Source organism: Physeter macrocephalus, chromosome 17, assembly GCF_002837175.3.
Source record: "Physeter macrocephalus isolate SW-GA chromosome 17, ASM283717v5, whole genome shotgun sequence".
Classification (NCBI taxonomy): Eukaryota; Metazoa; Chordata; class Mammalia; order Artiodactyla; family Physeteridae; genus Physeter; species Physeter macrocephalus.
This window is the reverse complement of record NC_041230.1, coordinates 38927308-38952432: the sequence shown is the minus strand read 5'-3', so window position 1 is coordinate 38952432 and position 25125 is coordinate 38927308. Positions and strand designations below refer to the sequence as shown.

Here is a 25125-nt window from a genome sequence, read left to right as displayed (position 1 = left end):
TAAGCAAGTCTTGAAAAGAGCAGTTAGGAAGCTGCGTCAACAACTTAAAAAGTACACACAAAAATACTAGTGACAGAAACCATTTATTTTGAGCTAGGAGCTGCAAAATAATCAATAAGGTTGTGAAAGAAAAGTTTTTGTCTAAATCAACTACATCAGCTACTTAAATGTTTTTTTAGCCACCTAAAAGATAATAGAATTCATTTTAAAATTCTTTAGTAGATTTAGAGGAGGATAGACATTTTATTTTTTTGTCTTTAGTCTTACCTTGTGGCAACAAGAGGGTAGCTATGACACGGTGATGCCCAGGCATCCCTTGTCCACGGCATACAGTCATAAAGCAGCAAATCCTTTTCGGTCACAGCCATGAGGACAGGTCTCCACTGTTGTCTTCCACCATCTAGTTTTGCCTGTTACAGTGGTGAAATCCAGAAAGTAGAGCTAACTATAATGATCTGTAACTGTAAAAGTTCCTTCAGTGACGGCCTAAGATAGTGGGTCTCTATTCTGTTTCCCCTTCCTAACAGATGTGAAGAAAAGGAAACATCCCATCAGGTTCCTTCTCACTGGCAGGGATTCTCCACTGGGAGGTGTGAGGTGGATTGTGTAGTTTGAGAAAGCTCTCCCTGAGTGAGTCACAGACATTTTCTAATGATATGACACAGTTTTTTCCCTATTCCACAATAACTAATTATCACCAATTCTAATTAAATACATAGTACTCTGTACAAAATGATAATAGTTTTAATATGTCTGATGTGGGAGTACCATCTTCTAAGTACAGGATAGAAACTATTACCAAATGAGTCTGTATAATATAAACATCATTGTTTTTCAAATATTTTTGATCAAGACCTACAATAAGAAATACATTTTACATTGCAACTCAACACATACATATAAATACTGAATTTAAAAATTTCCCAAACAACACAATTCCTATACTTTGTGCAACGTACTCTGCTCATTTCTATTTTATCTTTTTTAAATGCCGACATGACCAATTATGCTGTATTTTGGAAAACACCGATATAAACTATGGTCAAAGAGTTCCCCATTATAGTTCAGGAAGTTTGTGTTTCAGTTTCAAGTGTACCATTGCATTTAATTGCATAAAGCTCAGTTGTCTCTATGATGGTTTAAAAATGTAGGAAAACAACCACTACTTACACATATTGTCAAGGATCCAAGACTAAAAAACAAAAGACTATGTTCAAGAAAAGCCCTGGTATCATCAAAATGTTTGCCTTCCTAAGATGAGACCTCTGAGCAGGGAACGCTTAACAACAGGGTATTTTAACCCTCATCTTTTCTGCTCACTATCACTGATGGCTTCAAGGTGAATTTAAATTGATGAACCACTTGTCTCTTACTTGTCTTCAGATCCGCTTTTTATTTTCTCTGCCTTAATGACTTCTGAAGGTAATTTGAACATGTCAGAACACCTTAAGAATACATCTATAATCTGAAAAGTTGACCTGAGTGGTTCGATTCTGTGCTATAACATCTACCACTGGGACACTTTTCTCCTAGCTAGAGCCATGAGCTGATTCCAGGAAGGGGAAATGAATTCCAGCCAGTGAAGTTACCCATGTTCGACCCTGTGCTGAAAGCACAAAATACATGACCCAACCCTGAGAATTCAAGCAAAGTATGGTAGAAATAATTAATACTTTCCTTACCAGTGAACCTAAGTTTTCTAAGACTCTATATTAGTCTAAAGTAATGTCTGGAGGGAGAGTATCAGCTGTAAAGAGGTTCTCTTGGATTCTTAAATTTTGGGGTCATAGATACCCCAAAGGGATTTCTAGTTTATGTGCACTACTAAATCTTTGTCTCTGAGATTGTTATGGATAATATTTCATAGGGAAAATAATGTAAAAATGTACCTTCCCAAAGGGATAAAATGACTATCTGATTTTTTTAATTCATTTTTTTTGCTAAGTTATAAGAGAGATTTTGAACACTAGATCAGAGTATATGCATTTAGAAAACCTAAATTAAATGTATTTCTTCCCAAAGAAGAGAAAGGAAAACTGCTAATGCCAATACAAGCAATATGCAATTTCAAAACAGAGAACTTTTCTTTCAATTAACAATTTTTAAAAAGTGTTTATTCTTTAGCTCTTTTGAGTCCTTAGTTTTTGGAGAGTATCTTTTCCCTCTTCTACTTACCAATGGAGAAAAATGAAACCTCAGTTTAAGTCATTCTGTTTGCCTTAACTTATAAAGATACTGTTTGCTTTCACTGGAATCAAAATGCCGCCTGCTATATGTAGTATGTGTTTTTGGTTGTGGTATCAGTACAAGCAGCCTTGGGACTCCACTACATGGGTGCAGAAGACTGTAGGTGTCCTCACAGCAGTAGAAGAAGGAAGCCTCAGGTCCACCAGACATCCTTCAGGACTTTTCTGGCACCTGCAACAGTATGGCTGGGGCTGGTCTGCCTCTGGTGTCTCTAGAAGGGATGGCAGGTCTCTTGATGTTTGGACTATCATACTGGGACCAACTTCTGGTTCTGGCCACTAGCCTCTTGTTGCAAATTACGTGTCCTCTGAGCCCTCCTGGCTCTCATCCCAGCAGTGTTTTTTTCCCCACTATCGAGTTTTTGGCCAGAGAAAAAAGGGATACTAAAGTTAGGGTTCTGGTTTGCTTGTGTTTCAATACCCACACATGCATACACCTGGCCAAACAATAGCCTTCTCCAAATTTTATTTTCTAATAACTAGAGTTGAATAGCACTAAAGATGAAAAATTAATAATAGTTATTATTCATTCCCTAAATCTCTTCATCCCACAAATCTTTTTAAGAGGTGATGTACTTCTGCTATTTATGTATTTTACTATTACAAGAGAAAACAGAGAGCAAAAAATAAATTGTTCCACTAATCCTGATTTAGTGTATATGTTCCTAATGTGAGTCTTTACACAGTTTGAGAATAACCAGGAACAAGGTAGGAACTGTGAAAACAAAGCTTTCTTTGGCTGTCTTGGCTTTTCTACCAACACTCAAATGCTTAAAAATACTTATTTTGTAGGTAACGTACGTCCCCTCATTTGGTGGACTTAAAGAAGATTCCCTCTTAAGAATATAACCAACTAGGGGCTTCCCCGGTGGCGCAGTGGTTGCGCGTCCGCCTGCCGATGCAGGCGAACCGGGTTCGCGCCCCGGTCTGGGAGGATCCCACATGCCGCGGAGCGGCTGGGCCCGTGAGCCATGGCCGCTGAGCCTGCGGGTCCGGAGCCTGTGCTCCGCAACGGGAGAGGCCACAACAGAGGGAGGCCCGCATACCACAAAAAAAAAAAAAAAAAAAAAAAAAGAATATAACCAACTAAAAGGTAAACTATCAGTCTCAGTCACATAAAAATCAGTATCAATAAAGACAGAAGTGCCTTGCACAGAACAGATTATCTATTGGTTACCAAACATCTGTAGCATAGGTTTTCCCTATTTTAAGCAAACTCAATTTATGACAATGTGAAATAACAAACAGATAAATTAAGGAGAGATCATTTAAAGTTAAATAAATGATAACTATCTTTTCTTTACAACTGAAACAGTTTCATTCATATGCAAGCTTTTCAGGAAACACATCTATTGCTAAAATAAACACTTACCTATTTTTAAAAGACTACATGATCTAAAATTATCCTGACCATTTTCATACTCACAGAATTAAACAATCTTACCATTAAAAAAGGCAACTCTTATCAGATACATAAGTTCATTATAATACCTCTGAGAAATGGTATCCAGTCTTGCTTGAACAACTTATTCTAAGTGTATTTGATTTGGGTAACCCAAACAACTACTTGGAAAAAGTAAAAATCATGAATAGTTTAGAAACAGCACTTTGGATTAGTTCCGTGATACTATTTTTAAAGAAGTTGAAACTTTTCAACTTGGTATTATTTTCCAACACTGAGCTTGTGTTCTTGGACAGTATTTTATAATTAATGACTTGTTTGCTTGCTTTTTGCATGTATATATGTAGACAAAGGAAAAAAATTAGTGAACATCTACTATTTACAAAGCATTAGGCTAAGTTCTCTGGGGGCTAAAGATGTGGGAAAAATGTGCTCCTATCTTCCAAGAGCTCACAACTGAGTGGAGGAAACACACACATAAATACAGTCCATAAAGGGCAGATTGTGATGAATTTATGGCTTTATTTTTCTCCTCTCTACTTGTCTGTATGTAGCATAAACCAAATTAAGTTCACTTTAAAGGTCTGGCAACTCTCATACGTTGCTGGTGGGAATTTAAATTAGTTCAATCTTGATGGAAGGCAAATTTGGCAATATTTATCAAAATTACAAATGCATATACCTTTTGTGGTAGTTTAAAAAGATGTCCACAAATTCTTTACCATTCTTCCCTTTAAGAGCCAGACCCCTGGGGTATAGACTGGACTTAGTAACTCACTTCTAATGAAAAGAATAGAGAAGAGACCAGGTCATAAAAGGTATTGTGGCTTCCATCTTGTTCTCTCTGTCAGATCACTTGCTCTGACAAAAACCCACAGCCATGTCTCGAGGACACTCAGCCAATCTTGTGCAAAGGCCTGCACAGCAAGGAGCTGAGGACTTCTGCCAACAAGCAGTAAGAAACTGAGACCTCCTGCCAACAGCTATATAAATGAATCATGTTGCAAGTGGACCTGCCAACCCAGTCAAGCCCTCAGATGACTGCCACCCTTGCTGACAGCTTGACTGCAACTTCATGAAGCGTCCCAGGCCAGAACCAGGAAGCTAAACTGCTACGATTCCTGATCCTTAGAAACTGTGGGAGGTAAATGTTATTTCAAAGTCACTAACTCTTGGGGGTAATTTGTTTTATAGAGATAGATTACTAATATACCCTTTGAACTTGCACTTCTGGGATTCATCCTACAGGTATAGAAATATCCCCTGTTCTATGAACTCTAACTATCAAAGCTCAGGAAATGATGTAAAACTTTGGATAAATCCCTTTCTAACCAAAGTTTTACTGCTCACTACTAGAAACTGAAGAACCAAATACATTCAGATAATGTGTGTTCCCTTGTTATCTGATCTATCTGAACTCAGGAACCAAAGAGTTTGGAAAGCACATGTGTGAAAGGACAAACTACAAGGTTATTCATTATAGCATTCTTTGTAATGGCAAAAGATTATGACACCAAAACTGGGGGGAGTGCTTATTTAACTACAGCCACACAATGGAAAACTATACAGTTGTAAAAAAGAATGCTCTCTGTGCTTTGATATGGAAAGAAACCAGCAAGGTATAAAGTAGTGGGCATAATATGCCATCTTCTTTTATAAAAGAGAAAAAGAAGAATATATATTCATAACTGCTTTTATTTGCATAAAGAAATCTCAAAAGACTCAGTAGAAAGGAATGAAAGTGATTACCTCCCTGGGCGCAAAGGGGTAGGAATTAGGCAGATGGGGGACCAGAAGGAGAGTAAGACATCACCTATTAACTTTTTATTCTGACCTTGGAACTATGTGAATGTATTACCTTTTTAAAATCATGAAGATTTCTAACATTGCTGAAAGCACAGAACAATTACCACTCAATCGAGGTTTTCAAACAGCATATAAAAGTATAGAAACAATGATAAATACAACTAAAAGACTGAAACTTTCAAAGTCGTAAATACTCATACCATGATTTTCATTAGTTTCTTCTGCTTAGTTATTCTAATTATGCCTCCTAGAAATCATCACAGTACTAATTCTGTGTTCTAATTTATTAGAATCATTATTTGGAATGTTCGTAAAATTTCACGGCTGAAAAAAATCTAAATCGGTGGAGTCCAAAATCCACTACACAATCACCTGGGGAGCCAAATGAGATTTCCAGGCCCCACCATCGGTCTACCAAATGTGAACTCTTGATGGGGAACACGGGGAGCCAGACCTGGGAAACTGTATTTAAAACAAAACAACAATGCAAAAGAACAAAATCTGTCTGGGCTGATACTGATGCAATCCCTGCCCCCTTGCACACACGAAGGAACTAGGATGCAAAGATATGAAGGCACTTAAAAAGATCTAAAACCAGTGAAAAACAGAGCTAGCACTTGAACAGTCATCTCTGAATCCCTATTCTGTCTTCTGTTTTCAACTCCCTCTGCCCCAGCTGACAGTGAAGGACCAGAAAGAAAAAGGATGTATTGTAACATCATGTAGAACTTTTAGTCTCCTCCCTTTTGCCAAATTTGGATCTAAACTAACTTGGATCATATCTACTTCCTTTCCCTTCACCCAACATCTACTTAGGTTTTCTTGTTTCTCTTCTTTTCATTTTTCAGTTGTAGAAGACAACTATACATGTGTTTAATGGCTTGTAAAGTGTTTTGCATATTTTATAATTTTCCCAGACCACGGGAGTAAGCCTGTTGTCCCTGAAACTCTGTCAATAGACTAGAACAGGAATTGGGAAACTATGACTTGTGGGCCAAATACAGCCCACTACCTCTTTACATAAATAAAGTTTTATTGAAACACAGTCACATCTATCCATGTTCATATTGTCTATGACTGTTTTCTTGCTATAATGGCAGAGTCAAGTAGCTGTAGCACTAATAGCCCTTTGCAGAAGAAGTTTGCTGATCCTATTCTAAAACCGTGAAAATTATCTTCAGTCATTAAGGATACAGATGTTACTAAGAACCCCTTTTTAGTTATGTTATGATGATGATGATCGTGACAGTCAATTCTTCTGGTGGAGGTGATAATTAGCAACAAACAACTAAACACTAGGGGAGGAGAAACAAAAGACTAACAAAAGATCTGCAAGCTAGACATCCAGGGCCTGACTGCATGATAAACATTACAGACATACGAAATGGGGGAACCATCCTGGCTCTGAGTAGTGACCTGGTGAGACCCTGCCCTGCCTCCCAGCCTACCTGTTCTGCCAGCCAGGCAATGTGCTTAACCTCCTTGCTGCCTCCTGCTGTACTGGTTGCACCAAGCATGGCATTAAGTTCAGCCAACACCTGTGGGAGGAGAGCCATTATGTTGGTGTGGATAGCTACGAACCAGGAGTGTGCTGTGGCTGTATCCTTGCAACGTAGGATCAACGTGTTCCTGCTATCAGGAGAATGTAGCTCTATCAATCTGTGTGGAAAAAGAAAAAAAAAAGTGAGCTAGATCAGAAGCCATCAAACCTGCCATGGTTTAACATACATAACTGAAAATCTACTTTTACATTCCAGAATATAAATACTTTCTCTTAATTCCTTAGGGTCCAATTCCAGAGAGATCCACATGTGGAAAGATCATCATCAGAAAGACTAACTGCTGGGTCTGTTGTTTCAGTATTAATGTAATGATCTAAGATAAGGGAACCTATTGTAGAGTCTGTAGTAGAACACTGCACTTTGCCTTAATTTCCATGTCAAAGAAATGGAAAGCGTGCTTGCTGAATCTCATAGGCACATTGTAAAGAAAGAACTAATGTTTTTTTAAATACTTAGAAAACTCTGGTATACAGTATTGCTAGGTATATAGAACCTACTGCCAAACAGTGAACTGAAATTTCCACTGTGTGAAATAAAGAAAATAGCTGAAGAATGACTCTTTACGAAAAGTTGAAATTGTTTTTGAGGGTCTGGGTAACATTATATGATTAAATCATCCACTGAGTCATGGTAGAAGAATAGTTAAGAGATCTTCAACTCTATGACTATTATTTGTTAATAGTCAACTGTGAACAATCTATACTTCAAAAGTAACCTTTAGGAATTACATAAATTTTTAAAAAAGTACACTCAACAAATTCCTTATGAAGCAATTTGTTGGGTACTATTTTGTGTTTTGATCAAAGTTTTTGCCAAGATGAATTTTAAAAATCATTCAATAAATGACTAACATATATACACTGCTGTGTTCTAACAGTGAACATACATATCTTTTAAAATGGAAAAATAATTTGGTAGGCTGGAAATTTACAAACTGCCACTGACCAAGGAGAGATCTTTTTATTCTTTCATCTTTCTGAAGATAGTTTTTGCTTCCTTGAAGCACTGTCACCAGATCCCACAACACCTGTCAAAGATGACCGGTTTACATGTACACTAGCATTTCTGCCTTGAAGCTTGCATCCCTCTCTTTTGTCCTGTTCAGAAATTCCTTTACAATTCCAAATATTTTAATTTGCCATGCTTAATATGGCAAATATTCATTCTCATTTGAACTCTGGTCAGTCCACCCTTTCTTAAATAAACATTTATTGAGAGCCTACTGTATGCCAGATACTATGCTTGACACTGTGTTAGAGATACAGCAGTGAAAAAGATAGGCAAAAAAACTAGTCTCTACTCTCACTGGGACTATCATCTAATGGGGAAGGCAGAAAATTTATAATTAACTAATACACAATTACAGGTTACAAAAACTGCTTCTATAAAGAACTGTGATGACTACCACAAAGTTCCTGGCTAAAAAAGGCACTCCCAAGATGGTAGTAGCAAAGCAGGACTGCAATGAAGGCCTCTACACCTCTGGGGCACACTTACCAAGCTGGTGTCATGCTGTGAGTCAATTTATAAACACATCTACCTGGTAACCTACTTACCCACTCACGTGCCCTCCCACTAGACTTACCCTTCTAGCTACCTGATGGTCTAGCCACCAGTCTATCCACGTTTTATATGCCTTCACAGTTCTAGGGCAATAGCTAAGTAGGCCAGAAAGTTCTAGAAAATAGTCAAAACATAAAATAAGATCTGTGACCAGCCAAAACACTTCACAAAGCCCACACTTGAAGTATCTTTAGACAGCAAGTCATAAGCTATCCTGCTTTCTGTTTTAGTCACAGTTCTGATGAATTTATTTGATTTCCTATCCTATAGCTAAATACAGTGAGAAGTAGCTTGGGATTAAAATTTAGAGGGTTTTGAATAGTAGGTTAATTCTGAATATTAATTGGTAAGCAACATGGAATCACTGAGGATTCTCAACAAGGGAATGATATGATCAAAACAATGAATTAAAAATAATTTTATGAGATATCTGTACACCTAGGTTCACAGCAGCATCATTCACAATAACCAAAAGGTGGAAACAACCCAAATGTCCATTGATGGAATGGATGAACAAAATGTGATATATATATATATCCCACAAGCTACTTGGCATGGCCAAAAAAAAAATAATAATAATAATAATAATAATTTTATGGTGGGATGTAAGATGGATTACAATAGAGAAATGGCCTGGGGAGGTTTAATTGGACCCAAGAAGGATGAGACTACACAGAGCTCACCAGCAGGACACATTCCTAGTCAGGAGGAACACCTCCATCCTAAAAGCTCAGCAAAAGTAGAAGAAGAAAAGAGATTTCTGACAAATAGCTTAACATTCACGTTGACCTTTATTTAGTCCTCTATATTACTTTATAATGTTTTTTCTTTTTAATGTTATTTTCCACTATATCAATTGTTGCCGTCATGGTCCTTAACATAAATATTTGTTGGTTAGAAAAATGATTGTTTTCTAAAAGAAAAATAGTTATACATTTATTATGAGAAGATTTAAAATAGTATATTACACTCACTCCCTGGCTCTGAACTCCTGGAAACTGCTGATCCTTTTACTGTTTCCAAGGAATCATACTGTACATAAGCTTTTCAGACTGGCTTCTTTCACTTAGCAATATGCATTTAAGGTCCCTCCATGCCTTCTGTAGCTTGCTTGACAGCTCACTTCTTTTTATCACTGAATAATATTCTACTGTCTGGATGAACCACAGTTTGTTTACCCATTCACCTATTTATTGAAGGACCTCTTGGTTGTTTTCAAGTTTTGGCAATTACGATTAAAGCATTTGTGTGTAGGTTTTTGTGTGGACATAAGTTTTTGACTCCTTTGTGTAAATACCAAGGAGCACAACTGCTGGGTCACATGGTAAGACTACGTTTAGCTTTGTAAGAAACTGCCAAACTGTCTTCCAAAGTAGCCGTACCATTCTGCGTTCCTACCATCAATGAATAAGCCTTCCTGTTACTATACATCTTTGCCAGCATGTGGTACTGTCAGGTGGATTTTGGCCATTCTAATATGTGTATAGTGGTATCTCATTGTTTTAATTTGCAATTCCCTAATGGCATATGATTTGAGCACCTTTCATATGCTTATTTGCCATCTGTAGTTCTTCTCTGGTGAAGTGTCTGTTCAGGTCAGATCTGTTGTCCATTTTAAAACTGGGTTGTTTTCTTATTGTTGACTTTTAGGAATTCTTTGTAAATTTTGGATATCAGTCCTTTACCTGATATGTATTTCACAAAGATTTTCTCCCAGTCTGTAGCTTATCTTTTCGTTCTCTTAACAGTGTGTGACGGTTAATTTTATGTGTCAACTTGACTGGGCTAAGGGATGTCCAGGTAGCTGGTAAAACATTCTTTCTGGGTGTGTCTGTGAGGGTGTTTCTGGAATAGAGTAGCATCGTCAGTAGACTGAGTAAAGACGATGGCCCTCGACGATGCAGGTGGGCATCATCCAATTCACTGAGGGCATGAATAGAATAAAAACGTGGGGAGGGGGCAAGTTTGCTCTCTTCTTGAGTTGGGACAACCATCTTCTTCTCCTGCCCTCACACATTGGCGTTCCTGGCTCTTGGGCCTTTGAACTCGGGGTGAATTATAAGACTGGTTTTCCTGTTTCTCCAGCCAGCAGACAACGGATCATGGGACGTCTTGGTCTCCACAATTGCATGAGCTAATTCCTATAATAGATAAATAAATCTATCTAACTATCCATCCCGTTGCTTCTTTCTCTGGAGAACCCTAGTACACAGTGTCTGTTACAGAGCAGAAGTTTTTAATTTTAATGAAGTTCAACTTATCAATTTTTTCTTCTATGTACTGTGCTTTTGGTGCTGTATCTAAGAAGTCACCACCAAACTTTAAAGGGAATGTTTAAAAAGCATAATCCTACAAGCTCCGGGAGAAGAGGAGAAGAGCAACTACAACAAAATTTTGGAAGCTGGCAAACAGACAGAGCAGACTTAAGAAAAGTGGGGAGAGTCAAATCCAAGCCGATCCATGCTGCAGAATCCCGAAGAGGCTGGGGAATGGGAGGCACCAGTTACCTCTGGAAGTGGGAGTAAAGCACTCAGCTAAAATAAAGAGGCTGGCTGACTGTTTCAGCATTCCCCACCCCCAGCGGCCAGTGACTGCCCCACCCTCAACCCAGAAGAAGATTCATATCCACCCTCATTCCACCAAACTGAGTGCAAGAGCCAGTGATGTCCTTAATTTAGACCCTATACCAGGCTAGCTGTTTTCTACAGAGGCTATTTATTTCCAGCTGGTTGTTTTGGCACTGTAACCAGCTTAACATCCTTAATTGCATGCTAAAAGTTGTTGCAAAACTACGACAAAAAATTTCTTTCACTCCTCCTACTGACCTACTTAGCACTAAAGGCAGGAATCAGTTCATCCTTCTCCGGACACAAAACATTCACCTTCTGAAAAAGCCTTTATACCTCATACAGTTCCTGGGAGAGTCTCTCAGACACAGCTCCTTTGCCACAGTTTAAACTCTGAAAATCCCGATGTTAAAGATCCTACTTATTAATAACTGAAAGAAAGGAAAATAAGTCTGATATAAAATAAACTTAACCTGATTAAGCAGGAAAAGATCATGGGACAACTAGGCTGGAAAAAGATGAAAACAGGAAATAAAACAGTTCCCAGGACAGAATCACCAATTTTTCATGAAAAGAGAAATTTTGCAGTGTTTCTTAAAAAGTGATTGTAAAATAGAAAATTAAATTAGAAGAAACAGAAAATAAACTCCAAAATAGGACTAATGATTCTAGGATCCAGAAGTCTGCCTTTGAAGAAGCAACCCCTAGAGCTGATAAAGGGGACAAAATGTTTCCTAACATCTACTGCTGTTTTAAAAGACAAATTCAAATGAAAATTCTATGAATAAAAGTTTGGAGGCAGTCTGCCAGTCATTGTTTGGGCCCACAGGAGAGAGGAGGAGACAGCTACAGTGTGAAGAGTTCTGGCCTCTGGTCAAACCACTGAGGATTTCCTGAGAAATGCAATTACATTCTGATCAGATGAATCAGATCATGTTTAGGTCCACAGAAGCATAGGATTCATAAGTCTAGCCTGCTTATTTCTTCTGCTTAGTAAAGTCTTTGACATAACTTATGTGTTCAATTTAGTAATAATCATGTTGTTTTACACATCATAAAGCCAAAATTTACCTTTTACATGGAAAACAGTCAAAGCGAAGATGACCCAGACATTGTGAACCAGCTCAATGATAACAGATTTACATTTCCGAAAAGCAGCGTTTAAGAACACCTTGTCCTCGCTAAACTCCGCACTGCCCACAATGCTGTTTGCTAAGGAACAGGCTCATGTTCTCTCCCTGGACTTTGTCATTATTTATTTAGCTTTCACTTTCCACAATGAACCGCTTATAACTATCAGAAGCATCTAGTGAGGTCTTGAGGACTAGAGGTGGAAGAAGCGAATAAACTTCCTCCCCCTCTTTACTTATTCATTCTGATGGTCAGCACTTTTTCTCAGCTTTAGATAGTGAAACTAAATCAATGTAGTAAAACAGAAAAAAGGGACGCTTTCCTCTCATGTCAAATAAGTTTTTTATCTAGAAAGTGAAGTCTTTACATTAAAATGAAGGATGAACCACAAAGAGATTCCACTACATACCCATCAGAATAGTTAACATTAAGAAGACTGACACTACCAATGCTGGCAAGGATGTGAAGCAATGGAAACTCTCACACAGTGCTGGTGGGCATGTAAAATGGCACAACCACTCTGGAAAAAAGCCTGGCAGTTTTTTAAAAAACTAAACATACACCTACCCTTTGAGCCAGCAGTTCCACTCCTAAGAATTTATCCAAGAGCAATAAAAACGTATGCCCACAAGAGCTGTACAAAAATATTCATAGTAACTTTATTAATATTAGCTCCAAACTGGAAATAGCTCAGGTATCCATGAATAGGAAAATGGATAAAGAAACTATGTTACATTCATAAAACATAACACTACTCAGCAATAAAAGAGAAAGAGTTATTGTTACATGCAACAAAAAGAATGAATCTCAAAATTCTTACGCTGAGTTAAATAATTCTATCACAAAAAAGTACATATGATATGACTACATTTACATGAAGTTTTAGAATAGTTGAAACAGATCTATGACAGCAAGTCAGAACAGTAGTAGCCTTGGAAGGTGGGAGAGGGACTTGACTGGGAAGGGGCAAAAGAAAACTTTCCAAGGTAACAGTAATGTCCTGTATCTTGATAGGCTTGGGTTACATAATTTTATGCATCTGTCAAAATTTAGGATTTGTGTATTTTATTGTATGCAAATATTGTCTCAAAAGAAAAAAGCTACAACGAAAACACTGAACTCTATATGCATGCTTGAGTAGAGAGAAGTATTCTAATGTGTGCAATTCACTTTGAAATGCATCAAAGAAAATTAAGAGGGATTGACGGATGGATAGGTGGGCCAATCCATGACAAAGTATATATAGTAAAATGTTAATGGTAGAATCTAAGTGGTGGAAAAATGAGTGTTGGCTATAAAATTCTTTTGACTCTGCTGTATGTTTGAAGATTTTCATAATAAATTGTTAGGGAAAAAATGATGATGGGAATCCACTTGCCTATGTAGGGCTTAAATACCAGATTCATAATTATTTTCCAGATTAGCGAACATCTAAGCCTATTCCTTGTCAGAGTTTTACAAAAGACTATGTGGAAGATTAAGATTTTCAAATAGAAATATGATCAGTTATATAAGGCTGCAATGTGATAAATATCTTGGTGACAGATGTCCTGATGAAACTTATTTTTGCTGTTCCTAAATGAACTGTTTTTCTCCATGGCTTTAAATGTTGCAGCTATGTTACCTGTCATGACATTTCCTTTGACAGAGCTGAGATAAATTTAAGGATCAAAGAGCTCCAAGTGATTTTAGAGATACTATCTTATTTATCCTTGAAGTAGAAGAACAGAGTTGAGCAAGGATTATTATGTCCATTTTACAGAAAGAAAAAAACAGGAGGACCGAGAAATTAAGGGACTTATTTAAGGTCACAAGGACACCAATAGCACCTATAATAATAATATATTGAGAGCATACTATGCCAATTTTATAATTGTTCTCTTATTTAATCCTCATATAACCTTTCATTTTATACAGGAGGAAACCAAGGCTTATGAAAACAAATAGTTTGCCTAAAGTTACAAAGTCCATCACCCTAACTTCAGTCTAATTAGTCAATGGCTCTGAACATTTTTTTCTACCAAGACACTTAGGATAGATGTTCACATTGCTGTGGGTATAACCAAAGTTAAGCATAATTTTGCCAGGTACCTGCAATTCTACTGCTTTTCTTTTTCTCTAGAAAGCACACTGGAATGCAAGTAAGAGTGACATAAGAATAACCTTGAATCTCTTCCAACTTATATTTTACAAAAAGCAGATCATTTGCAATTTGGTTTTTTTTTTTTCTTTTTTTGGCTGCGCAATGCAGCATGCTGGATCTTAGTTCCCCAACCAGGGATCGAACCCGTGCCCCCTGCACTGAGAGCACTGCACGCGGAGTCTTAACTACACGACCATCATGGAAGTCCCCAAATTTGGTATTTTAAGTAACTTTGGAAACAAATTACTTTGCAGCATTAAGCCTGATAATCTGCAAAAGCCTAACTCTTCTAAGACCTATCCTTGTAGAGTAATAAGTAGACTGATCATCTTACTGAAGAGCACGGTGTGATACAACTCTTGTAGCCCAAACTGCCCTCTCCTGTTGGCTCTGAAAATCTACTTCAAACTTGACCATCCACCAAATGTCTTTAGCATATACGCTAAAGAGAATGCAGCCCCAAGTTTTAATAAAGGTCAAGGTTACTGAGCTCTGAAAGATGTCTTAGTGGATGATAAACTAGCACCACTTTCAGCAATACAGCCAAGTCATATCACCTTCCTCCTTCCTTCTCTCCCTACTCCCACAACCCCAGCGTGCTATAGAAATATATCTGCAGCACTACAGGTGCTGTAGACTGAATGTTTGTGTCCCTGCCTCAAATTCATATGTTAAAATCCTAACCCCGAATGTGACAAAATTAGAAGATGGGGCCTCTGGGAGGCGATTAGAGCTGTCTAGATTTCTCTGCCATGTGAGGACATAGCAAGAAAATGACCATCTATGTATGAATCAGGAAGTGGGCCTTCACCAGACACTAATATGCCAGTGCCTTGATCTTAGACTTCCAAGGCTTTTCCCTAACTGTGAAAAATAAATTTCTGTTGTTTATAAGCCACCCAGTTTATGGTATTTTGTTACAGCAGCCTGAACAGACTAAGACAACAATCTATTCTCATTCTCAGAAATGACTTACAGGGACTTCCCTGGTGGCACAGTGGTTAAGGATCCGCCTGCCAATGCAGGGGACATGGGTTCGAGCCTTGGTCCAGGAAGATCCCACATGCCGCGGAGCTACTAAGCCCGCGAGCAACAACTACTGAAGCCCACGCGCCTAGAGCCTGTGCTCTGCAACAAGAGAAGCCACTGCAACGAGAAGCCCACACATTGCAACGAAGAGTAGCCCCCGCTTGCCGCAACTAGAGAAAGCCCGCACACAGCAAGACCTAAAGCAGCCAAAAATAAATAAATAAATTTATTTATTTATTTAAAAAAAAAGAAATGATTTATTATGAAGGGACTTAGCCTGAATACTTTCCTCAGCCTGACAATCAGTTGACAAATTTAATGTCTATTTGTTCTCTTTATCACATTGTAACTCTATTCTAATTTCTTCTCTATAGTCCTAACTACATAATTGTTTTTAAGTCCATGATTAACAGATCAAAGTCTCTACATAAATATATCTCACTTGAGAAAAAAATTTTAATTGGGATTTAAGAGGCAGAGTTGATTATTTACTTTACAAATTAGATTCTTTTATCTTTATTTTTATTGGAGCATAGTTGCTTTACAATGTTGTGTTAGTTTCTGCTGTACAACAAAGTGAATCAGCCACACATATACATATATCCCCTTTTCCTTGGATTTCCTTCCCACTTAGGTCACCACAGAGCATTGAGTAGGGTTCCCTGTGCTTTACAGTCTATTCTCATTAGTTATCTATTTTATACATAGTAGTGTTTATATGTCAATCCCAATATCCCAATCTATCCCCCCCCCGACCCTGGTATGCTTAAGTACAAATTAGATTCTTACTGTATGAAAAAAAAAAAAAGCATTTCTTTAAAGATCAAGCTGTTCTGTATTTACATATGATTCAATATACACACAATCTTTCAAAAATAAACCTGTATATAACAAGAAGTAATTTCTATGTCTTGAACTTTTAAAAGAAAGCAAATAAAAACAATACAAATATATCAGAATGTAATTTTCAAAATATGTATACATGGGAATTCCCTGGCGGTCCAGTGGTTAGGACTCCGCACTTTCACCTCTGAGGGCTTGAGTTCAATCCCTGGTCAGGGAACTAAGATCCCACAAGCTGCATGGCATGGCCAAAAAAAAAAAAAAAAAAAAAAAAAAAAAAAATATATATATATATATATATATATGTATGTATGTATACAAAGTTAGCAGTTAAGACTTTTTAAGCTGCTATTTCTTGAGAACCTACTATGTGTTTGGCTCTATGCACAGGGCTTCATGTGTGTTATCCCATTTAATCTGCACACTGAGTTAAGCATTATTCTTATTTTTTTTTTAATCACTGAGAATATGGAGGTTTATAGAGGCGAAGGAACTCGCTCAGAGCCTTCCTTGGAGCAGGTGACCTAGTTTGGATTCAAACCAAGGTCTGTGTGATTGCAGAGCTCAACTCTTTCCAGCATACACATAATATATTATAGAGCAGGAGCTTCCATGTCCCCATGGCTTAAAATGCCCAAGAAGGTCATTCAGCTTCTTGCTGTCTTCTGTGAACCATCCCATCCTGATTAGGCATCTGGCTGTGCATTCAGATCAGAGGAGAGCATAAAAGCAAAAGTATATTATAAAAAGTTTGTCCTTAACTATGTCTTTGGACTAGTTTCTTTATCTCTTTTTTTCCCCTAATCTCTAACCTAACACTAGGTTTACCAGTACCACGTCATGGCATTAATGAAAACAAAGTCATAGAACCCAAATGGTGATAGAACTAGGAGGGACATTAGAAATTATCCAATCCAATGCTCTCATTTCACAAATGAGGAAACTGAGGTCAAAGAAGCTAACTTGCCACAGTCACGTCACTAGTCGATGCAGCCTGACCTGTAATGAAGATTTCTGATTCTTTTTTCTTTTTCTTTTTCTTTTTTTTTTAAAGATCTCTGATTCTTTACACTAACCATAGTATACGGAATTTCCTCCTAGGAGATACTTTTTAAAATTTCTTGGACAAGACTTTTTCGATTATTAAGTAATATTCATAATGAATAAACTAATAGTAACACTCCAGAAAGGTTTAAAATGAAAAGTAGAAGCCTCTTCTTTCCTTCTACCTTTTAATCCCATTTCATTCCCCAGGCATAACCATCATTAAGCTTCTTGTGTGTTCATCCAAAATTCATCTATATATGTACATATATGTGTGAAGTAATTTAAATATGGAAGTCCAAAAATGATTCTCTCATCTCAGACTGATGTTTTCCTCTATATAATTTAGTCAAAAGTCATATTATTGCATAAAAATACACAAAGGGAGAAAGTAATATTGCAACATATCTGTAAGTTTGGAAAGCTATGAGTACGATGTTCTCCTTAGGTACAGCTCACCTGTTTTCCAGGTCCGGCATGCTTAGGTTTCTAGCAGCAAAGCACATTTTGAGAGGGATGACCTTCCTGTCCTTGGTGCTGTTCTGGTGTTTTGGAGAACCGGAGTCCTCACTGCCACTAAAGCTCGGTGACTGGGGAGCTGCACCTTCCCATGGCAGATCTGATACTAACGACGGCTTCTTGATATATGGTGTTACTTCTCGGATGAATTTAACTGTGAACAAAAATCAAAGAAGAAGGTTAGTATTTTTGCTTTCTATGAAAAATAACAACTGAAATATATACATACACGAACTATCTGGCATGAAGTGAAAAAATACACGAAGTTAAAGAGCCAGCACACAGAATCTTAGGATTGGAGGGTGCTTTAAGAGCATGTAATCCAAATGATATACCACTACTCTACCCTGAAAACTTTAACTTCTGAGTCTTTGCATATTGTTGCTTCTGCTTAGGACTCCTTTCTCCCTTTGTCGGCCTGGTCAACTCTACTCAAGAGACACCTCCTCAGCAGCCTTTCCTGTTCACTCTCTCCAGGGTATTACCATTACTCTTCTGTAGCAACCTCTAAGCACCCTGGGTTGTAATCCTTTGTTAATACTTCAGTTCCCCTGCTGGCTGCGAGTTCCCCAAAGGCAGGGTTTACAATTTATTCAATCTTGGTGTCTAACATCCAGACCAGTGTCTACTCAGTAAATGTTTGAATAAATGAGCGAAGGAAAAAATGAACGATTAAATACCTGAATTATCTCAGTAGTTGGCCATCATGAATGAATCTGGAGATAGATTCAGTATCTCCTGAGACAGCCCCATCTAGCTTTAGACAACTCAACATTTAGAAACTTGAAACTTCCACCCATTGGTTTGCTGACTAGAGGCCATACAGAACAAACTTAATCTCTTCCACATGAGAACCCTTCAGATATCTGAAGACTGAGATGATCTCTCTCTTCTCCAGACTAAGCTATGTATCTCTACTTCAATTTCATTCAACTCAGTCAACATTTTTAGCTACCTTCCAAGTATCAGGCATTAGGCTAGCCACTGAGAATACAAGAGCAACTTAGGCATGGACCCTGCCTTCAAGTAATGCCCAGTCTAGTGAGGGAGACAGCTTTGGAAACAAACCATTATAGCTTTGAAACACAAGTACAAAAACAGAGTCAAAAACAAGGTATTTCCATTAACGGTAGCCCCAAATTAAGATATAGCTTTTAATATACGTGAAACGTTCTTCTTTTAAGTTCAATTTTAAGACATATAAAATACTTCTTTTACCTCATTCATGACTGGCAACTATTATCATTTGAGGCACTGTGCTCTTATTTCAAAAACTAGATAAACTGAAGATTATTAAATCCTTTTTAAGTAAAATCTTAAAAAGCATTAAAATGTCAATAAATCATTGAATGTAGATAAATCGGTCACCATTTCCTCTTCTAACATCAATATATGTTACATCAGTAATCTACCTCCTCTAAAATTCCACTGTGGTAGGTCATTAGAGTAGTATCATGGGAACTGAAAAACTAGAAAGATATGATCATTATCAATGCTTATCAATGTCATAATAGCTAGTATTAATATTTTATAGCATTAGAAGCTTTACAAGCCTATGAAACTTTACTAAGAAATAGATTACTAAATCTAAAAAATAATCAGCTATGTTTCTAAAAACATAGCTAACAAGTCTTTAGAATATTGTTTCTTTTTTGAATAGGTAATATACATGCATATAAAACAAAATTCAGGGTTTCCCTGGTGGCTCAGTGGTTAAGAATCCACCTGCCAATGCAGGGGACAAGGGTTCGAGCCCTGGTCTGGGAAGATCCCACGTGCCACGGAGCAGCTAAGCCCATGCGCCACAACTACTGAGCCTGCGCTCTAGAGCCCGTGTGCCACAACTACTGAAGCCTATGTGCCTAGAGCCTCTGCTCTGCAACAAGAGAAGCCACCGCAATGAGAAGCCCGCGCACTGCAACGAAGAGTAGCCCCCTCTCGCCTCAACTAGAGAAAGCCCGCATGCAGCAACAAAGGCCCAATGCAGCCAAAAATAAATAAATTTTTTTTAAAAGAGAGAGAAAAAAACAAAATTCAAAAGGTATAAAAGGTTTTATAATAAAGAGTATGTATTTCTAGCAGCCCAATCCCCATCCCTGGAGGCAATTACTATATGGTCTTCCAGCATCAGGATAAGCATGTATGAAAATAGACACACATATGTGTATATACATAAATACACACAATGGTAGTATATTATGCTTACTGTTTCCACATCTTGCTTTTTTTATTTAGTAATATTGATGATAATCTTTTATAAGCATAGCATCCTACCACTCACTCTACATGATGTGGTGACAGAGAGGCCTTTGGAATCAGACCTTGTTCAAATACTAACTACTAACTGTGCTTGCTACTTCAGAGCTATGTGACCTCACTTGACAGTTCTGAAGTCCTCATCTATAAAATGGCAGTAACACTAAGCAAGTAAAAGTTCTAGGCACATGCTAAACATTCAATAAATAGTAGGTGCCTTTCTTCTCCTTCCTAAATTAAAAAGCTAGAAAAGTTAAAAAATTTAAACAGCAATCAGTAGAAGAGGCAAAATTATTTTCCTATATGTTATTCAAGAAGATCTGCTGAAGTTAAGCATAATTCTAGAAAATATTATAATGCTAATGCCAACATTTAGAAAGAGTATGTGTGTGTTTGTATGTGTGTGTGCTTTCTATGTAGTTATAATATGTGTATTTCTAGGTGGAGAGAGTAAAAGCTAACTGCTTCAGGTCACCAAGGAGATTTTTTTCATCCTAGAAAAACTAGCAGGGGCACAAGCAGTGTATCCCATGAGCAGCTGACTCAGGCATTTCAATACATGCTTTAGTTTAGCTTTGTGCTTTCAAGAGAGAATTAGATCACAATAACTTTAGCAGAAATTCTTACAGTTTCTAGTCACCGCCAATGGCAGAGAGTTACTTTTTAAACATTTAAGGCAATATACTAATTTTTGGGCTACCAATTGGGGGAAACTAAAGACATTCTAAATGACTACTCCTGAATACTACAGTGGTTAGAAAAGCACGCTTTATGATATACTCAGAAGTTCGTTTGATCACAGAGTAACATCAATGAGTTGATTATGACACATATTTAAATAAAATAGACATACACACATAGCCTATTGAATGGCCTTATTAAAAGAGCAATGAGTTTCACTTGAGTTGATGACAATGGCACCCATATCCCCGTCTAACTGGTTATCCATAATGACTGGAGAACCATAAATAGACATCTGTTTCTAATTTACCTGAGATTCAGGAAAGGTGAAAAGTTAAGGGTGCTCTGTCTGAGTCCTGTTCTTAGACCTCCCCTGTTGCCACAGTGCTTTAACCTGGATAGCCGGCAGGATAAGCAAAGCCTCTACACTGCCACATGGCATTCAGGTCAACTCAGAAAACGTGATATGGGGACTTCCCTGGTGGCGCAGTGGTTAAGAATCAGCCTGCCAATGCAGGGAACACGGGTTCGAGCCCTGGTCCGGGAAGATCCTGCATGTCGCAGAGCTACTAAGCCCGTGTGCCACAACTACTGAGCCTGCGCGCCTAGAGCCCGTGCTCCGCAACGAGAAGCCACCGCAATGAGAAGCCCGTGCACCACAATAAAGAGCAGCCCCTGCTCGCCGCAACTAGAGAAAGCCTGCACGCAGCAACAAAGACCCGAAGCAAAAAGAAATATAAATTAATAATAATTGAAAAAAAGAAATATGGGACTTCCCTGGTAGTCCAGTGGGTAAGACTCCATGCTCCCAATTCAGGGGGCCCGAGTTCGATCCCTGGCCGGGGAATTAGATCCCGCGTGCCACAACTAAGACCCGTCGCAGCCAAAATAAATAAATAAAAATAAAATCTTTAAATTTAAAAAAAGAAACTGTGATATATTTCAGAGTTATTTCACTTTTCCTGATAGTTAAAGATCATCCTCAAAATGTTTAAACTCTGATGTTCATAGTAGTTTAGGTGTTTAGCTGCTGAAGTTAATCTTTCTTTTATGCACTGCTCGCTCTTATTGAAAGTGAAGGGGCTTCTCCCCCACCCTAAAAGCATCACTATAATCCCTTCTCTTTAGAGTGACAAAAAACATATACATGGGAATTCCCTGGTGGCGCAGTGGTTAAGAATCCACCTGCCAATGCAGGGGACACGGGTTCGAGCCCTGGTCCGGGAAGATTCCACATGCCGCAGAGCAACTAAGCCCGTGCACCACAACTGCTGAGCCTGTGCGCCACGGCTACTGCGGGCCGTGTGCCAAGAGCCCGTGCTCTGCAACAGGGGAGGCCACCGCAGTGAGAAGGCCGCGCACCAAGCGAAGAGCAGCCCCCGCTCTCTGCAACTAGAGAAAGCCCATGCGGAGCAACAAAGACCCAACACAGCCAAAATAATAATAATAATAATGGTTAATAATAAAAATTAAAAAAAAAAACATATACATGTACTGTACACACACCTGGAAAGACATCTGGGAAGATTTTCAGCAAAATATCAATAGTGCCTAGAAATATGCATATGACTGCCTTTTTTTTTCTTTATGTAGTTGTGTATATTTGAAACTTTGATGAGCCCATATCATTTATACAAAAAACAAAAAACCTTATTTAAGAAAGGAAGAAAATTTATTCCGAAAACTTGCTCAAACTTTAAACATGGAACCACCTTAAACTAAAACCTTGTTGAACCTTGTAAAACTATAATGCACGGGATAGGATCCAAGATCCAACTGATTCTTACTGAATTCCATGCTCTAATGAATAAGGTTACAGGGGTCCATGTATATTAACAAGGTACACAGGTATCCTGATGTGGGGCATTAGGCAGCATCTGATTTTAAACTGATGCCATTTATATGGCTTTTAAAAGCTTATCCAAAAGATAATTTATAGTGCAGAAGTAGCCTACGGCTGTAAACACAAGTATTCTGGTATATCAATCACCTTCCCTTATAAACATCAATCTCTCATATAATCATTATATTCCTCTCTAATTTCTAATGCTTATCGTTTTCTTATCTCTTCAAGTGACCTTTACTATGAGTTTAAGTGAAACTAAATGGATCAGACAGTGTAGGGAGAATCGTGCCAATATTTCCCCTGCTTTTGCAAACAAGTTTGTTTCTGACCTATCCTTAGGGTGGAAGAGCTGGCTTTTCATTTGTCTCACAAGTGAGTTACGTTGACATCACTGTTCAAGTATTCTCCCAAGAAGTTTCTCCTCGACCTCATCCCAAGCCCCTCCCTCCAAATCAGGAATCTGATAGATGGCCACCAAAAGCATTAGGGAGGAATTACTTTATTTTTCGTAAAAAGCCTTTTACATTCTCAACTTGCAGGTGTCCTTCAGCTCAAGTCTCTTGCCATTTAGGGTCTGAGTAGGCTGCACAGTCTAGGGTTTGGTGATGTAAACCCTACGCGTGTTCAGAGTGACTCTGGTTTCATTATATCTTTCCATTTTAAAGTATCAATAACATTGCACGTTCTCTAATTTATTGAGCTCCTGCTATGTGCCAGGAACTGTTTTGGGAACCTAGAATAATATATCCATGAACAAAACATGCAAAAATAAAAAAGGATAAATGTAATGAATAAGTAAATTATATTCTAGAAAAACAAAAACTTACATTCACATAAACTTATGTTCATATATGTTCACATATATGAATGTTTTTTTATCAGCTCTATTCCTAAGTGCCCACACTGGAAACAACCCAAATTTCCTTTAATGGGTGAATGGATAAATTGCAGTACAGCCAGGGAACAGAATATTACTTGGCAATGAAAAGGAAAATAAGAGGCTTCCCTGGTGGCGCAGTGGTTAAGAATCCGCCTGCCAATGCAGGGGACAAAGGTTTGAGCCTTGGTCCGGGAAGATCCCACATGCCTTGGAGCAAATAAGCCCGAGAGTCACAACTACTTAGCCCACGTGCCACAACTACTGAAGCCCACGTGCCTAGAGCCCATGCTCCGCAACAAGAGAAGTCACTGTAATGCGAAGCTTGCAAACCGCAACAAAGAGTAGCCCCCGCTCGCCGCAACTAGAGAAAGCCCATGCACAGCAACAAAAACCCAACGCAGCCAAAAATAAATAAATAAATAAAATTTAAAAAAAAAAAAGGAAAATTAACTGAGCAACTTGGATGAATCTCAAAGGTATTATGCTGAGTAAAAGAAGCCAGTGTCAAAAGGTTACATACTGCATGATTCTATTACTGAAAAGACAAAACTGTATGAAGACAGCCATGGGGAAGATGTGATGAGTTTTTTTTGAGTGTAGAAGTAGCTTATATCCTTATTATGGTGATGGTCACAAGAATTTACACATGGGTTAAAATTCACAGAAGTGTATACCATATGGGGGACGGGGGGGAGCCAATTTTACTGCATAATTTAAAAATTAAAATTAGTAAATTATATAGTAAGTTATGAAAAATTAAGTGTTATGGAAAAGGGTAAACAGTAAGGGAAGGCGGATCAGAGTGCTGCAAGGGGGTCAATTTGTGACTGTAAATAAGGTGGTTAGGTGAGCCGCCTTATGAAGACATTTGAGCAATGACTTAAAGAAGGCGGGGAGTCAGTCAAGGGAATATTTGGGAGAAGCATTCCAGATGAGAGAAAAGTGTTAAATTAAGTAAGGCCAGTGTGACTAGCACAGGGTAATAGAGGGGGAAAGAGAGAAAAGAGGGACATAAGGGTAGAGGGAATGGGAGGCAGCTCATGTAGATCACTGTAAGGAATGTGGCTTTTATTCTGAATTGGGAAGCCATTGGGAGGTTTTAAGCTGAGCAGTGATATGATCTAACTTGTATTTTAACCATTCTCACTATTTTGTTGAAAATACAGTGAAAGAGGGCAAGGGCAGAAGCAGGAAAACCAACTGGGAGGTTATTAGAGGTGAGAGATTATGGTAGACCAGGGTGATAGGAGTGGAGGTGAGAGGGGTCAGATTCTCTACTGAAGGTAGATCTACTCAGATGCCCTGATAGACTGGAGAAGGGGGGTTGACTTACCCTTAGGGTGGATAAGGGGGCTGGGGAGAAGAGAAGGAACAGCAAAAGAGACAGGAGACCCACGAGAGACAAGTCTTCCATAGAAATACCAGCCTAAATTAGTACCAAGTTTACCCAAACTGGAAAATGCCTTGTCTCGATCTTTCTCTCCCTGACTTGGTTCCTTCCTCTCTTTACCACTCCTTGAAAATAAAAACTTTATGCTTGCTGTTTCTATTTTCTCCTTTTGCTCCTTAATCTCTTCTGAATAAAACTGCATTCTAAAGACTAGCTC

General features: G+C 38.2%; 1 protein-coding gene across 1 annotated transcript in view; it reads right to left on the bottom strand.

The window, feature by feature from the left end:
* Positions 1–25125, bottom strand: part of SNTB2 (syntrophin beta 2) — a 91869-nt gene that overhangs the window by 31653 nt on the left and 35091 nt on the right. Inside the window, exons 2-4 of the mRNA XM_024124856.3 lie at positions 17796–18009; positions 6903–7113; positions 268–410 (exon numbers count right to left, since the gene is read on the bottom strand). Of these exons, the coding sequence (XP_023980624.1) occupies positions 268–410; positions 6903–7113; positions 17796–18009 (568 nt within the window). The remainder of the gene's footprint in view (positions 1–267; positions 411–6902; positions 7114–17795; positions 18010–25125) is intronic.